General features: G+C 40.2%; 1 protein-coding gene across 6 annotated transcripts in view; it reads right to left on the reverse strand.

Annotated features, from left to right (window-relative positions):
* Nucleotides 1-17,065, reverse strand: part of grm1 (glutamate metabotropic receptor 1) — a 255,315-nt gene extending 238,250 nt beyond the window's left edge. For 3 of the 6 annotated variants that reach the window (XM_062977613.1, XM_062977628.1, XM_062977620.1), the window contains exons 1-2: nucleotides 16,865-17,065; nucleotides 14,192-15,090 (exon numbers count right to left, since the gene is read on the reverse strand). In XM_062977613.1, coding sequence (XP_062833683.1) covers nucleotides 14,192-14,966 — 775 coding nt within the window. In that variant the 5' untranslated portion in view covers nucleotides 14,967-15,090; nucleotides 16,865-17,065. Of the gene's footprint in view, nucleotides 1-14,191; nucleotides 15,091-16,455; nucleotides 16,699-16,864 lie in introns of those variants that run through there. The other 3 variants (XM_003215723.3, XM_008122930.3, XM_008122937.2) reach the window with 3 other exon arrangements.
* Between the last annotated feature and the right edge of the window lie 1,485 nt (nucleotides 17,066-18,550).

Here is an 18,550-nt window from a genome sequence, read left to right on the forward strand (position 1 = left end):
ATTTTTAACAAGCTTCTCTAGTACAGATCTTTTTATTACTTCCACACCTACTTCTGCACAGCTTCTGATGCTTGAACTGGCACATATTTTATTATATAAATCTCTTTCCTTGGAAGTGATTTCTGATCTATAACCTGCTCTCTTCTTGCTTCCATTTGTCTCTTTTTTATGTTCTATCAAAAGGGATCATGACATAGCAGATATCAAATGCCCTCCCCTCCCTCCCACAATAAACAACCAGAGAGCATGACAGGTCTGTGGTTTAGTTAAGACAATTACTTCAACATCTACTAATATCTAGTTACCTAGTAAGTATTCCAGGCATGATAGAAGAAGAGTTTTGGGAACTACCATTTATACCATTTTTTTTTACCAAGCTCTGAATGCAACAAGCAGTGAAGTCAAAAACACAACAAGTACTTCTGAAACAAAGACAAAACAGAACACACCCCATTAACTCTCACCAAATGACCTCACTTGCCAACAACAGTCTAAAATTCTACTGTGAGCCCAATGCATTTCACTACCTGAAATGGAACAGCCAATGGAAACCACCAAGTCGAGGAACACAGCATGCAAAATTAGCCAAATTATTTTGCCATATGTGCTTTTTCACAATTATGACAGTAATATAAGATAGATAGCAACTTGATTAAATAAGAATGTATTGCACTTTTGTAACTAAAATCATTTCCCTCAGATTCCTGTCTCACTCTGCTCTATTCTAGCAGTATGTTAGTGACTATTTTTTGCAAGGGAGTGTCCATATGCACAATAAAGAGATGTCGGGTAGCTCAGTGGGAAACAGTACTGTATATACAAATTGGAGTTGCATCACAACTCCATGGCCTTTTGGGTTATGCTGTCAGCAGTGCTAACAGTTAGGAATCACAATTGCCCAAACTACGTATCTATCACTTAGAAGATTACTGATAACCAAAAGGACAGACATATAAGATAGATTCATGATCGGGCATTTGTAACTTCCTAATTGCCATCTCCTGTGACATACAACATTCAGATCACTCCAGCTATTATTCAACACAATATCCAGAAAGCACAGACACCTAGATGAGGATGTTCAAGGTTCAGCCCTTGGACTGCATGCAGGCCAACAAGACTATTTCACAGCACTCAACCCCCATAATTATGGTTATGTTCAAGGTGAGGGGTTGCTGCCCATTATGAACCCATTGTGTGTGTTCCAATGTGCTCCCTCCTTCCAAGTACCCAGTCATTGGTTGAATAACACTACCAAGAAAACAAAAAGTAAAAAAAGTTGGAAGGCCCAACCACATGAACAGATAACAGCTTAAAAAGTCAAACTGTTTATTGAACATCATTGATAGCAAGAATTCTACAATCAATCCAGACAAATGCCATTGAAACCCATTTTCTTCTTGTGGGACATGTCTGCCTTGGCAGGATGTGGATAGGACAAAAGGTCCTATCCACATCCTCCACTTAACTCCATGCTGGATGGGTACTTTGTGTACACACACCCTCTCATGCACTTAGGGGGGGGAGGCAAGAGAATGTCTGGAAGGTCAAAGCTGGCATCTTCCAAAGAAATGTGTTTTTTTCTTATGGCTTTGCCATAGTGTTTGATTGTAGTCTCTATGGCATTGTTTCTACAAGCAATAGAAGACTGCCCAGCTTCCTGTTGGGAAACAAGAAAGCCACAGAGTATGGTGAGTCAAATGTAACCATTAATAGAAAATATTAGTGACCAAGTATTTAGTTATATCCACTAAGTTGTATAAAGTTATTATCTGTCCATTTCATCCAGCCCAAACAATAGCCTCCTTCTCCCACTTGTATTTTCCATGGAGCCCAAAGTGACGCATTTATCTCTTGAATAATAATAAAGATGATACTCACCCATCTCATGTCATGAAATGCATTAGTCTTCATTCACTGTAGGTCCTGCTCCATGTACCTTGGCTCTGAACCTCAAGTTAGAATTAGTGATCATGGGAGCATTCAGCTAGCAATTCCAATGTAGAATGAGGGTGTATGATGTTCTGTGATAAAGGCAACTGTGTTCCCCATGGTCTTCACTGCTGTATAGTGGAAGCTCTGCACTTGGGGATCCATGACCCATGGACTCCACTTTCTGAAATGGCCAATAATGGCCCATGTCCTTTGTGGGTTGATTGCACTAATCTGGAGAGTAAGATTGGTCCTTCATTATGACACAGCAGTGAATGGGGAGAAAATCTGCATCTTTGGGTGTTTCTCTTGATTGCCTTGCTTGGGATGCTAATGTTGAGGAAGAATGGGTGGTGTTTAGGAATCCCATATTGAGAGAGAGTTCTCACCTTCCTGAACTCACCTCTCTGAAGTGCCTTTGTAACCTAGTTGCAGAGTCAGGACTCCAGTGAAGCTACCTAAAGCATTGATGGAAGTACCTATGTGGATGTTGAGAAGAGAAGGATTGTCAACTGGCCCTTTTGAGTTTGTTGTGAGAAGCCATAACTGTTTTTGAAGAGTGCATTTCTGACGTCTGCCTTCTATGCACATTAGAAAAGTGGGCCTCGTGCCCAACATAGTTGACAGTTTCATAGATAAATCTTATCTATTGTTTATGGGCTGTAGATTAGTCCCATAATCCTGCAGGCAACTTTTTGTATGGGAATTATAGAACAGTAGGTTTTCCAAGCTCTACTTAGGATGTGTTATGTTGTGCCTCAGTGGACTTAAGTAAAGTCATAAAACTGTTATTTTGTTTGTATGGCAACAGAAGATATTTTTCTATGTAAGGGTGTTCAGACCTGAATGCAGTAAGAATAGAGTTGTGCTTTCCATTCTAATGCAGACATGAGCATCCTTTTGTCATAATTAAAAGAGATTTACCCAGCTTGTGATATTACAAGCTAAATAAAACTGGCAACCTCAGATTCTGATCCACAAACATGCCCTCTTTTTACTTCTGTCCCAGAATCAAGGATTGGCACACATGTGGCAGGCCACAATACAGTGGTAGTGACCTGTGTTCAGTTTGAGTAGTAACACTTCTGTAACGCTGATTTAAAGATCAGTTCTCTCCCATTGCACAAGGCAGGGTAATATATTTTAAAAGCACATTTCTCAGCATCCAGAAATGTCAAACTCACATGACAGTGCCAGAAGGATATATTTCCCTTGGAAATGATATCATGCATACATTTAGGCACATTCCATATTTTTCTTAATACATTAATTTATAGATGGATATTATTCTTTTTCTGAATCATTGCTGTGCAGCCTGATCACCAGACCACAAAGACCTATCACACTGCAATGAAGAGAGAGTCTGTGGTGTCAAAGTTTAATTAAAAATGATACCAGGTGTTGCATTGGAACTGTTTCTGAAGCTTTGAAAAGCAAAATGTATTTCACAGGAAACTGCGGAGGCTAATACAAATACTAAAATGCTTTAAAAAAAACAACCCACCACCATATGAAGATAATAATTGCATCTTTCTCAGAGCAAATTTGCATATGAATGTATTTTGTACAACAAAATGCTTGCACATGACAATCTGTCACAGCATAGTTGGCACATGCAGAGTAATATGTCTGACTACTGGAATCTTTTGTATTAAGGCTCTAATCTCTGTATGTAAATATGTGCTCTGTGGACAAAAATAAAATGTGTTCAGGCATTTTAAGTCTAATGAGATATACTCTTCAGAATAATATGAAATTTAATGTCCCTCCCCATATCGAATGAGGACCATCCTCCGCATATTTGAGCATGGGATCATTATTGATGTTTCATATACCATAGAAACCCTGTTTTTTTACAGCTAGCATATGGATTATCTCACATGCTCAATGATGTCTAAAGGTTAACTTTCAACCTTTTGTACAGTAGAGTCTCACTTATCCAACATAAATGGGCCAGCAGAACGTTGGATAAGCAAAAATGATGGAAAATAAAGAGGGATTAAGGAAAAGCCTGTTAAATGTCAAATTACATTATGATTTTACAAATTACGCACTAAAACATCATGTTTTACAACAAATCGACAGAAAAAGCAGTTCAATGCATGGTAATGTTATGTAGTAACTACTGTATTTATGGATTTAGCACCAAGACATTACAATGTATTGAAAACATTGGCTACTAACAAATTCACTACAGATAAAGATAGAATTGCATAAAATGAACTTACAGTAACAACATTGTCAACAATTAAATCCATTAAAAGTTCAGACCTTGCTGCCTAGAGAAACAGCTGTGGATCCAGGTGGGAGGCAGACTGCATTGGATAATCCAGAACACTGGATAATCCAGAATGTTGGATATGCGAATGTTGGGTAAGTGATACTCTACTGTATTTTTTGGCTATGGCGGTTTAAACTACCAATTGATAGCCAAAGCTAGCATTAATCCATTGATCCGTTGACACAATGATAAGACAAAATCTATGTAAGCCCCTTGATTCAATAGATTTACTCTAGCCAGAACCAACAATTCTCTTTTGGTTTCTTACATATAGAAATTTGAGGCCTGACTTTCTCAGTTAACTCGAGTGCCAAGAGTAAAATCGTCACAGTGGCAGACATTTGCATGAAATACTACCAACAGCTAACACAATGGCACAATTCTGTTGCCAGTTTTCAAACAAGCAATAGATAATATATGGTCAACACAGATGTTTTAATGCAGTGGATTGCTATTGCTAGAATGTGCTAAAATATTGCAATCCAGAGCACAGTGGTAAAATTAGAATTGCAAATGATCATCATAACAGTCCCCAAGGTGATGTACCCAGAGAACATCAATCAATGTGTAGATTCACATCAACAAGTCAGTTTAGGTCTTTTCTCCCCATCAGTTTCAGGTCTAAATTAATAGACCCGTTTTTGCCCATTTAAGAACAAAATATCCCAACATATTTTGCTTCACATCAACAATGGTGCAAAATATTTCATTTCAGAACCTTAGATAGCTCCATTGGCTGTCCCAGAAAAGTATGTGGCATATGATGCCATAATTCATGCTAATAAAAATGTGTGTGCTTTGATCCTATAAGCCTTGGCTCCCTTACAGATATAGGCCAACACCCTAGTAGTAACTTGTGTCTGTAAGCATCTTTTTGAAAAGAGCAGATTCTACTGCCTTTGTATTTTGTGCAAAAACCTCTTAAGCCCTGCACCTTTCAAGCCGTAGGAGGGTATACTGTTGCTCATTTTTGTCATAGAAAAAGGAGGAAAGGCAGTTTAGAACATGAGGATCTGGCTGCTCTAAGCCCTGTGGGAAAGGCAGATACATTCCATTTAGGAGCTAACCCTCATTTTTCACCCCCTCCAAATGAGAAGAGGCCAGCTGCTTTTTATGCTACCCTTTGCCTTCCTTACTCTGGAACCTGAGGGGCTTGACAGCTTCTGGGTAGGAATAGGATGTGCAACTGCTTGTGTGTACCTATACACATTTGTGAGATCTTGGTCTTGATGTGGAACTGTAGCTCCTATAATAAATCCCTATGTTAGCATATGCTATTTCATGTTCATGCATTTCTGAAGATGATTCTAGAACAGTGATGGTGAACCTTTTAGAGACAGAGTGCCTAACCCCGGGGGGGGGGGGAATTTGGGGGGTGGCAAGTAGAGATGGTGAGCAGGGGCGAGTGAGAGAATGATCAGGGATGATGAGTGGGGGAATAAGCGAGGCCGATGGGCAAGCAGGCAAGCAAGCGAGTGAGCAAGTGGAGGCAGGTGAGAGGGGATGGGTGAGCAGCAAGTGGAAGGACTAGTGGAAGGTGGTGAGCAGACAGTGAGTGGCAGGTGGGTGGTGAGCAGTGGGCAGGCAGCGAGCAAGCAATGGGGGGGTGGTTTGCATGCCAGGAGAAAGGATGCTATGTGCCCCTTCTGGCACTCATGCCATAGATTTGCCAACTCTGTTCTAGAATCAAAATCAGTTATAATGGCCTCATTGTATCAGATCTTCATCTCAGTCTACCCAAGACTATAAAACAGCAGCTGTTCAGGGGTTCTAAAATAGCTCTAATGATAGATATAGGAGCCCTGCAATTGATTTTCTAGCTTTCCCCTTTCTTCCTACAGTCAATGGAGCAATGACTGGTAGTGGCGGATTGTTATATCACCACACTAAGGCTCACGTTTTAACTATATCATTAAATGACAGGGGAAAATATTTACCTCATATTCCCTCCTATAGTTATTTCACAGCTATTAATAGGAATTTTAGTTTATACTGTTATATAGGTTGCTTCAGCATATTCTAACAGCAGAATTTGGAAATAATTTGTTACAACTTAATTCAGCATTCATTATCATTTTAATAACCATAAAAAGAAGTATTTTCCCCATTTTTATTATTTACAATGTTAAAAGGCAGAGTAATAATTAACATTTCATCACACTTTAATTTGTTACTTTGGAAATAATTGGGGGTTGGCCCCTTTTTTGAAAATGACAATTAACTTGTTTCATTTCAAAGTAACACAGACTAGTACTGGAAAGCACTGTAAGAATCCAAAGGCAAAAGAAGAAACAGGTATTAATGTGTTTATTAATAGTTGAATTTTATTATTTAAATAGTGGGCTTGGTTATGTTATTTTATAAAAAAACCACAATGTATTTTTGCTCTTAATTTATTTCTTGGCCTTCTTCGTGGGCTACACATTCAATCTAAGACCTGCAGAATTTTCTGGAGTTTCTGGACTGATTTGCAGTACAGTACAGTTCAGTTATGCAGAGAGAGATCTGCAGCATTTCCAAGAATGTCAGCTTTTGTTAGACAATGCATAGCCCTTGAAGGAAGCAAGTTAATAAATGGCAAAATACACTGGGATTTTTATAAAACAGGATCCCCCCACTGCCACCAAACCTCCCTTTTTACAGAATAAAATACAACTAATCTACAAACACAAGAAAACCCATTTCTTCATTTTAAGACAAGAAATCAATAATAAATAACATAATAAATGTATTATATAATATTTAATATAATATTATATAATATTTAGTTAAACATTTCACATTAAAATAACTTTTGAATACAAACTAAAGTCACAATGTTACCGTTAAAACTAATGTTTTCAAGTGTAGCCCAACACTGACTCTGCTCTTATTTCATTGTAAGGGTAATTCCAGCAGAAAATAGAAAATCCTCAAGTCCTGGTAAATTTTCACATTTTTATGGCCCATTGCTATAGAGTTCTTTTAGGCTGCCTGTGAATAAATAGATTCATCCTAACCTATGTTGAGCCAGATCCTGAAACAAAGTGCTTTGGCACATCATGTTACTGTTGACTTATGGGGACTTTATGAGTATCTTATCTCCTAGCTATTTTACACTCTAGATGCTCTTGTCTAGACTTCACAAGGCATCAACATTCCCTACATCTAGTAAATCTTCTGGCAAATTTATTTTAGATGACTGCTCTAAGACTTTTCATTGTTCATCACTTTTACATGTGAGTGAAAGAGATAAATGGATTTCAGTCAACTTTTCATGCACGTATCATCTCATAGTTTCCAAAAGAACATGTATGTATTCTTGCTACTCAAACCTTATAATGCAGCTTGCTAATCAAGTAATTGTGTGAAAATGTGTATATAGGAATGTGTACACTCATAAAAATAGTGTGACAAAATTGCATAAAACAATGGCAATAAAATATATATTTGGTAAGGTCACATACACAAAAATGTGTATATAAGGAGACAAGTCTATAAAAATCTGCTTAAATTTCCAGGTGGACCTTTTAAAGAAAATCACAAACTGATGTGGAAAAGGGACAAAAATCTAAGGGCAGAAATAAATGAGAAAGAAATACCAGTACTTTAAAATTGACAAATTTATCCACTTCTGCTATCCATTTCTTTGCTGTATCTTTTCCAGGAAACATAATCCCTGATTTGAATGCGTTGCAAATGCAACCTTTTCCATAGGAGTAAAATAGTGGCCTAAATGGCTAAGATGTCAAAAAGAATATAAAGAAGATAAATATACATTTACTTATTAAATGGAAGGGTAGTACGAAATGCTGGCAAATGTCTGAATATATCCTGAGTAAAGGCATACTCTCAGGATGTTTCTTTTAAAATACAGCCAACACTTATAAATTAAAATGCCCTGGAGTGAAGTTGCCTGGTGACAGGCATTTGCAGAGATAGATGCACAGCTTTGTTACTTGACTGTTGCTTCCTTCAGAAATAACGCACTCCCTGATGTGCACCTGCAGGACAAGGCCACATGATAACTTGGCTAGAGAAGCTGTCTGTGATTTCTCTTGGCTTTATAATCCCACTTGTCCCTTTTAGTGCAGTAGCAATTTAGATGTGATTATATTTTGGTGTGGGAGGAATATAATAAACCACACATGTGCTAGAAAGATGAAGATGAAGGGGCACACATTTTACCAAGACTTACATTAGGAGATGGAATTTTGCACAACTTCCTTTCTAAATGACATCTTTGAGATAAGCAAGGTCAATACACTCCTCTATGGATTGCTCCCACGTGTGGACATAATAATTGGTTTATTACAGTATATCATGGGGGAACAGGTTTATTTACCTATTTCCTATTTCTCCTTTCCTTTATGGAATTTAAAGTATATCTAATGTTGTTCAATTGCTGGCAGGAGAGAAAGATTTAAGAGGCATGTAACCTTGAAGGCAAGGTCCAAAAGGGTTTTTAGCCAATGTCATATGAGATTTCAATTTGCAGTCCATAGCATGCCTTATTGGCATGCCTCCCAAATCTAATAGTCCACATTTCTGAGACTTAAAGTGTGACAAAAGTAGAAAAGGCACTGGCATGATCACACAAGCAGGTGTCTTCTTGCACAATGTTGGATGGAGTCCCATGTCTCCTAATTTAAGTAGACCTGATTGCTTCCAGAGAAAATACTATGAAAATTATTATTATTGCCTACAGATGGTATTTGAACCAGATGTTTTTTTTTAATCTAGACAGTGAATCAGTAAGGTTGCTGTATGATGTTCCTTCAGAATATCCAAAAACATGTACAGGGATATAGATTTTACATAAAAATACTGATGATACAATTACATCCCAACCTAACATATATATCTTTTATACATATTGTTTTCCTATGTGGCTGGGGGGGGGGGGGGGTCATCAGAATTAGCTTTTCACTGGAAAAGGCATAAGAAGAAAGTATTGGGTTGAAGAAGAACTTCAAAGAACACAACAACACATTAAGGATTCATAAAAACATCACAGGTTTGAGCTGCACAATAGCACTGGTTAGCAGCTGGAACATATGTGGACTGAGGAGTTGAATTCAAGATTGAACCAGTGTCAGATTATGCCTCAAGCCAAACGCACCTCTTTTTTGCTAGTTAAGGAATAACACTAGAATATCACTAAAATAAAATGGCTTCCTCCCGCAATCTAGAAAGTCTATAAATGATCCTTTAATTAACCTGTTGTGGAGAGGTCATGTTGCACTATCTTTGGTTAATTAATTTTCATTCTAGAGAGCTCTCCTACACGTGACTTCAATAATCATGGAATTGCTGTTCACACTATTTGTGATATCTGACCTTTGTAGATGAGAGACTTGCTAACAAGCGTTATGACCAAAGCAGACATTGACATTAAAACCCTTGGAAACAAAAACTCTTTTAAAAAACAAGATTATACACACTACACTATACACACAGAGTGTAAATGTGTATCAAAATCGTAACACTGGCTCCTTTGGATGCAAAATTTAGTGCACTATGAACTAGTGCAATGTTTATTGCACTATGGGTTCCCTTGCTTTGATCTCACTTGTTGAATAATGGTTAGAATCATAGAATCATAGAATAGTAGAGTTGGAAGAGACCTCATGGGCCATCTAGTCCAACCCCCCGCTAAGAAGCAGGAAATCGCATTCAAAGCACCCCCGACAGATGGCCATCCAGCCTCTGCTTAAAAGCTTCCAAAGAAGGAGCCTCCACTACCGTCCGGGGGAGAGAGTTCCACTGCCGAACAGCCCTCACTGTGAGGAAGTTCTTCCTAATGTTCAGGTGGAATCTCCTTTCCTGTAGTTTGAAGCCATTGTTCCGTGTCCTAGTCTGCAGGGCAGCAGAAAATAAGCTTGCTCCCTCCTGCCTATGACTTCCCCTCACATATTTGTACATGGCTATCATGTCTCCTCTCAGCCTTCTCTTCTGCAGGCTAAACATGCCCAGCTCTTTAAGCCTCTCCTCATAGGGCTTGTTCTCCAGACCCTTAATCATTTTAGTCGCCCTCCTCTGGACACTTTCCAGCTTGTCAACATCTCCCTTCATCTGCGGTGCCCAAAATTGGACACAGTATTCCAGGTGTGGTCTGACCAAGGCAGAATAGAGGGGGAGCATGACTTCCCTGGATCTAGACGCGATTCCCCTATTGATGCAGGCCAAAATCCCATTGGCTTTTTTAGCTGCCGCATCACATTGTAGGCTCATGTTTAACTTGTTGTCCACGAGGACTCCAAGGTCTTTTTCGCACACACTGCTGTCAAGCCAGGCGTCCCCCATTCTGTATCTTTGATTTCCATTTTTTCTGCCGAAGTGAAGTATCTTGCATTTGTCCCTGTTGAACTTCATTTTGTTAGTTTCGGCCCATCTCTCTAGTCTGTCAAGATCGTTTTGAATTCTGCTCCTGTCTTCTGGAGTGTTAGCTATCCCTCCGAGTTTGGTGTCATCTGGTTAACTAGTTCAATGCAGTCAAATGTGTGTAGTGTGGTGTGTGTGTGTGAGAGAGAGACAGATGTTTCTGTGTGCTTCAAAAATATTGGCTGCAGTAGAAACTGTACTTACACAACCTCTATGAAAGTGTAACTGCTTGTGCCATTATTTTTACATGAGCATAGTATCCCCAAAGGATGTTAACTTAAGGCTACTGCTGTACACATCTACTTAGGAGTAAGCTGAAATGAATGGTTTTGTAAGCTTTCTCATTGTCTATTTACAGTCTGCAGAATTCCTTTCCAAGAAAGCATATGTTGTCTTCTCCACAGACACCGTATATCTTTTTCTGGCAGAAAGGAAAGACCCTCGTGTTCCATCATATCACACAAAAACCTTCAGTGATTGTTTGTCTGCTGAGAAAGGGGCACTTTAACAAGGAGTGCTGAACTTTTAAATGATGCATGTTTAAACTGCTTTTAATTCAGTTGTATAATATCATTGGTTTAATGTGTTTTAGTTCATAACATGTTGGTTCTTTGTTGAACTGAACAACTCTGTTCTTGAGACAGAGTTGTTCAGTTCAGTTGCATCATTGCACATTCAAGGGTGTTAGAAGATGTGATCTAGGAGATCTATGGATGTGGAACTCCTTTAACATCTACTAACAATGACAGACATTCCAATCAGATCAGCCTTGTAGTGCTGCTAAAGTAGAAAGATGAAGATATTTGGAGGGGCAGGGAGAATCACAGATCTCCAAATAGTACTTGGGTTTTTTCCCCCTTACAGGAAAACCAGCAGATTAGGGAAGGGATTTGAATTGACGAAACAGCATGGGAAAGATGATTAAGCCCTATTTCTTAACACTGTGGTTTTGACTCAATCCAGATTACTTTTAACTTTATAAAAAATATTCATTATTTATGTTGATCGATCCAAGTTGCTGCTGAATCTATTCTGATTAGCAAATCAATGGCCCTTCTGTAGCACCTGTCCATTAGGTTGCTTCTTGAGTAAAACTATGGGAATGTGACAATACTGATAGCATGGCATAAAAAGATGTCCTTATATAAGAATGGCTCTTTATGCTCATTATGCATTTATGATTATGAACAAGAGAATCCATGTGATATCAAACTGAAAAGAGTAGACCCATTCTAATTCTTTGCAGAAGTATTTGTTTTCCCCTCTTTTTCAAAAAGAAACATAGCATAATTATCTCTTCATATTTATGTCACATAAAAATGTGCAACAATGTTTTTGGAAGTTCAGGAAATTGACATCTACAAAAAAAATCAAGTGGTATTATTGTACAGGGTGTTTGATCTTGCTTTACTGGGATTAGCACAGATCCTAACCACACTTATATAGGAATCTCACTAAACCTGGCATTTACTCCCATATGAACATGCTACTTGTGTATGAATGAAAACTCTATAGAGCTGTTTTATCTGTAATCTGTTTGTGATAGCACAGAACAAGAAACCAACATGTTTGCAAGTGATTGATCAAAAATTTCCAAGATTATCATAATAGCTGGTGGTGAAGATGAGTACTTTTTGTGTATGTTGTTATGTGCCTTCAAGTTGTTTCCAACCTGTGGCAACTCGAAGACAGACATATCAGAGTGTTCTTGGTAAGACTGTTCAGAAGAGATTCACCATTGCCTTTCTCTGTAGCAGAGAAAATGTCACTTGCACAAGGTCACTGAGAGTCCCTCCACACAGCCATATAACCCAGAATATCAAGGCAGAAAGTCCCACAATCTCTGCTTTGAGCTGCATTATCTGAGTCTACACTACCATATATTCCAGTTCAGCTGTGTTGAAGGGGCCTGAGTGGTTTTATGGCCAGTAAGGATTTGAACCCTGACCACCAAGAGCTGTAGTCTAGTGCTTAAACCACTAGATTATAGTGGTTTCTTTTGTTAAATAAGGGCTACTTTTACTTGAAAGGAAAGCCACTAGGAGGATTTTGCAGTACTAAGCAAAATTGATATTATTTCATAAAGATAGCTTTTGCTTATGATTTTTATCCTGACGTAATCTGAACACAAAAAATCATGCAAAATTTTTTTTCTGACAAATGATGTTGTACACCTCACTGTAAAAGGAAATCCAGAACGTCAAACCATAAACAAAGCAGGTAAAGAGACAATGATCACCATCTTGACCAGATGTTATGATCTAAGCCATTTTCTTTTATAGGCAGTAGTATTTATTTTGTATCCTATTCATCATGAGGCAGGTATAAATTAACATTTGCAGGTCCTAATAACCTCCCTTTACAATTCATTCACCATAGTTTTAAAGTTAATTAAACATCTTGCTTAAATCACTGGAAAGCAATATTGTGTGATAATTCATAAAGCACTTCCTCTGCACTTATCTAATAACAGAGATCTTTGCAGATATTATTTCATTTCATGAAATACAAATTAGCAATATTTTGGCACGCATATTTGTAACACAAATACACAGAACAGATTTCCCAGGGTCAATGTATGTGTACGCTCATCTGTTTCTGTTTGTGAGAGTGTGACTGTGTGTGTATAGTCTACATATCTGTGTGGGAGAGTGAACGTTTGTGTGCAATCGTTGCTGTAGTAAAAACACAATTGACATTAAAAGCAAAGTATTTTTTTTTCTCTCCTACCTCAAGGCAAGGCTGTGAGACTTGCCTCATTGAAAATCTATAAACTTCATTACTGTACTAGCACTTTTTGCTTGAGAATGATTTGTCTGTGTCATTATTAACTTTGCCTGTTGATTTCCACATCTGCTACCTATTTAATTAGAAATGAGAGACTGTTTGAAGACAGAGTTATTCCATTTCTATGAGGAGGAGGATAACAACACGGTTATCTGAAGAAAATGTAGCAATACACACACACACACACACACACACAATTTATATGATGTGGGTTTTTTTCAAAGTAAGTCTAGATCTTCACACTGTATACAAAACAGTTCCATCATGAATTCAGGAGAGATATGTGCTTGTTGTGATCAAATACACTTTGGGAAGTACCTTCTGTGAGGAGAGTAGACAACAATTAAAAGATAATCCATAGCTTGTCTCTGTAGTATTTAGACAATATACTCAAGCAAAAAATAAAAATAACTTTAAAATAACAAGAATTGCAGAATATCATGTCATTTGTCTAACGTTTAAAGAGCATAAAATGAATGAGCTGAAAACTAAACTAAATTCAAGACAAAATGCACCTGATCTATATATATATAGAGAGAGAGAGAGAGACAGAGACAGAGACAGATTTTAGGAATGTATTTGGAATACTCTTTGTAGTCATAAGAAAGAGACCAATTGAAACTCCAATTAAGAAAATGTTGATTCAAGTTTTGCCCAATCACCGACTTTGACTTTCAAGTTATTAATAATTCCTGGTTTTTCTTTTTGCTAAATGGGGACAATATTATGACTCTCTTAGAGTTAAATTTTAATAAAAACTGCAAAATATAAATGAACATTCACCAAAAGCAAATAATAACAGAAATACTTTTTTAAAAATATACTTACCTTCAGTATGGACAGCAGATACATATGTCCAGTTGTAACGTTTGACTATGTCAAGCATGGCTCTGGCTTGCAGAATATCTGATGGGACTACTCTCAGGAAATATTTGTACAAAGTTTTGTCACTCAAGTCAATACTGGTTGCTGAATAAGCAATCTGGGGAATATCAAAGAGTTGAAGCAGATTTTGAACTTGGATGGCTACAGAACTGGAACCTGGGCCAATTACACCAGCAATGGGTTTTTTGGCCCTGATCTGGTGATGATACAAAGGATCAGGCAGGCAGCGGCCAAGAGCATCTTTCTCATCTCGGATGGAGATCAAGGAGTCCCTGATAAATTCAATACTCTGCTCCAAGGCCACTGAGGAGTGCCAGCAAGAATCTCGGATTTCACTGCCTAGTGTGATGTTGGGCAGCAGAAATGGGTCCGAATTAATTTTATCCAGAGTGTGAAACATGGCCTCGACTCTCTGGATGCCATATTGCTCTCGGATCTCCCCACATTTCCTTTCAGGTACCTTCTCGGCTGGGGGTTGGTGATGTACTGAAAAGAGGGCTCCAATAATGACATCGCCATCCATTCTGGCGACTGATCTTTGGGCAGTAGCACTTGAAATCAAAACCTTCCTACCGGCATTCTTGGGGAGGAAGTCCATATCCAGAAAGATTGCAGGGAAGAAGACTAGGAGCACCCCAATCATTTTGTTGCAAGAAGCCATCCAGATCCAGGTGACCAGTTTCAGGGGCTCTTCCTGTCTACACATGGTTAAGAACATGAAGAAAGTAGCAGCTTCTCTGCCTTGGTTCACTTCTTAAGTGCCTACAAATCCCATTACAATGTGGTCTTAAAGCAAACAGCCTGAAGGGGCAATAGAAGTCATTGCAGAAGTGAATTGCAGCCTGTTGATAAGAGGAAGAAAGAACAGGATATATCAATAGTATATCCAAGCCAAGCTATGGAAAGATTGCTTTCTTTATAAGCATTTCTCTTCACCTGGGTAAAATATGAATATACCACATAGCCAATAGAGCCCGATAGAGTATGTCACCCTCAAATGAAAATTTAAAGAAAATAAAGAATGGGCAAGACACAGGTATACGTTTCCACAGTCACCTATGTACCCACCGCCAGGACATTACACTTAGAATCATAGAATAGTAGAGTTGGAAGAGACCTCATGGGCCATCCAGTCCAATCCCCTGCCAAGAAGCAGGAAATCGCATTCAAAGCACCCCCAACAGATGGCCATCCAGCCTCTGCTTAAAAGCCTCCAAAGAAGGAACCTCCTTGGAAGGCCATCAAACTCTTAAAATGAAAGATCACCTAAATAAGTAAGCAATACATCTCCTGAAATAGAGACACTGCTCTAATATCTCATATATATGACAAAGACACAGCCAGCCATTCCACCTGTAAAGGAATGTGACGATTATTATTGCATTCCTAAGCAGACCTGTGAGTGATTAGATCCATTCATTCATCCTCCAGCCACCTCCATGTGCTTCCTTGAGTACAACCTTCACAGGGGAAGGCAAGTTCCTTTTACCTGCAACCTGATCTGGGGCAGGAGAAACCTCTACAAGTTTCTGAACTTCCATAGGTAGCATAGGTCTGTCAGACCCACCCATCTGTATATCTGTCTGTCCTCTTAATGCTTAGCAAGCTGTCCAGGAAAAAGAGGGGGCTACAAAGGCTGAGATGAGGAAATGTCATTTAAAGGTCAAGACAGAATTTTGTAAAAACAAAACAAAAACAAAAAAACACCAAACAAGACAGAGCCTTTCCGGAGGAGCTTAATTGCTGGTGTTTGAAAGGGAAAGCTGTAGTTGGAGAAGAGAGGGACCCCACTACGCCAGCCTTTAGGAAATATATATTAGTTACTAAGGCAACCGCAGGCAAAGTCCTGATGTGCTTTTCAGGGCACCGCTTGCTTTTCACGTCGACTTTGGGGCAGGATTGGGGACCAGACGGGCGGCTCCCGTTGAAGTAGTTGAGCAGGGTTTTGGGTGAGGCGATCCGGCAGATCATGACGGATCCAGGCGAGGGAGACATGCTTCGAGCTCCCTTCCTGTTGCATGGAGCGGGGCGGCGAGGCATTTCAGCACCCTGGACAGCGTCCCCGCCAGCCAAGAGCCATTTGGCGGCTTCGGGGAATCTATCGCTTCAAGCGAGGCACCTGGCAAACTTCTTGCATCCTTTTAAACACATACACTAGCAGCATCCAGACCCCGCACTCAAAAAAACATGCCTCCAGAAATACATACAGTTGTAGCAGCTTCTCCTCCCCATCTTTTCTGAAGGGCTTTGTGGATGGCTGTCAAAGGGAGCCCAGGCGGAGGGGTTGGCTCTATCGCAAGGCAGATTTCAAAGCCCTCCCTTCCTTCCTGAAGGACAGGAGGGGGAAAGGAGCCAAGGAGGAGAGTGGACCAAGTCGCCTCTCTCTCCTCCTGCGCAGGGAAGGCACACAGACGCACACACGCGCGACGCCTGGGAGGTGGCGAGGCACAGCCCGGCTCTCTCACCTGGGCTGCGGTCAGGAGGCCCCTCCGCCGCCCCCTTGGCCCAGAGGCAACTCCCCCCGACCCCCCTGGGCCCCAGCTCCGAGGCAGGGGCTCCTGTCGCCTCTCCCCAGCCGTCCCCTCCTCGCCCGCGCCGCCTGGCTCCTGGGCTTACCTTTGGCCACCGTCTGGCACCGGCGGCGGGGAAGGAAGGAAGGAAAGAAGGGGATGATGGGCTGTGCGCGACTGCCCTCTCTCTTCGACGTCCTTTTACCGCAGGAAGGGAGGCAGGAGGGAGAGGGGCGGCGGGCGAGGAGAGCGGCGGGTCACGGCGGGCTTTTGTGCTCTCTCAGGCATCCAGAGCAGGCAGCCCGCCTGCTTTCCCAGCTCGCCTCCCTCCCTCCCTCCCTTTCTTCCTTCCTTCCTTCCCGTGCTTTCTTACCGGCTTGTCGAGCAAGCAAAATAGATAGCTATATAGCCATACAAATGCCGACATATACATGCTCCTGCTTATGCAGCAATCCAACAGATATCTATATGTATCCACAAAAATACCTACATAGACATATGTGCTTGTCCAGCAAGAAAAATAGGTAACTATATCTATATCTCTTTGCAAATACTTACACAAACACACTATATTCACTCGTGCTTGTCTGGCAATCAAAAGAGATATCTATATAGCTTAAAGCTTAATGATGTAGAAAATGTTGACCATTTCCACTACTTTGTCAGCCAACTCTCCACAAAAGTCAGCATTGACACTGAAATACAACACCACCGGAGCTCTGCAAGTGCAGCATTCTTCCGAATGAAGCAGAGGCTGTTTGAGAATCGGGACATTCATTGGGATACCAAAAGGTAAAGGTAAAGGTAAAAGTTTACCCCTGACGTTAAGCCTAGTCGTGTCCGACTCTGGGTGTTGGTGCTCATCTCCATTTCTAAGCCAAAGAGCCGGTACCTATTGATCTACTCACATTTGCATGTTTTCAAACTAGCAGCAGGAGCTCACCCTGCTCCCCAGATTCGAACTGCCAAATACTTTGGGATACCAAGGTGCTTGTTTATAAAGCCATTGTCCTCCCAACCCTGTTATATGCCTGCAAAATGAGGACCATCCAAAAACATCACTCTCAACTCCTGGAAAAATTCCTCTGAAAAATCTTGCAAATCTCTTTGGCAGACAGGCAGACAAATGTCAGTGTGCTGGAAGAAGCAAAGACCACTAGCACTGAAACTATGTTCCTATGCCATCAACTCAGCTGGTCTCTCCATGTTGTCCAAATGCCCGACCGCCATCTCCCAAAACAGTTATTCTACTCCCAACTCAAGAATGGAAAACAGAATGTTGGTGGACAAGAAAAGAGATTTAAAGAAGGGCTTAAAGCTAACCTCAAAAATTGTGGCATAGACACAGAGAATTGTGAAGCCCTGGCCCTTGAGTGCTACTGGAGGTCAGCTGTGATCCACATTGCTGCAGAATTCGAAGAGGCACGAATGGAGGGCTTAAAGGAGAAACGTGCCAAGAGGAAGGAGCGTCAAGCCAACCCTGACCGGGACTGTCTTCCACCTGGAAACCGATGCTCTCACTATGAAAGAATATGTGGATCAAGAATAGGGCTCCACAGTCACCTACGTATCCACCGCCAAGATACATTTGGAAGGCCATCATACTCGGACAATGAGGGATAGCATAAGTAATTAAGTACTTACACAAACATATATTCACTCGTGCTTGTCCAGCAATCAAAAGAGATATCTATATATCAATACCATCATCAACATATACATACATATCTACACTCCTACTTGCCCGGCAATCAAAAGAGATATCCATCTATATCTATCTACCCATACCAAC

This window comes from Anolis carolinensis, chromosome 1 (assembly GCF_035594765.1).
Source record: "Anolis carolinensis isolate JA03-04 chromosome 1, rAnoCar3.1.pri, whole genome shotgun sequence".
In the NCBI taxonomy this organism is placed as follows: domain Eukaryota; kingdom Metazoa; phylum Chordata; class Lepidosauria; order Squamata; family Dactyloidae; genus Anolis; species Anolis carolinensis.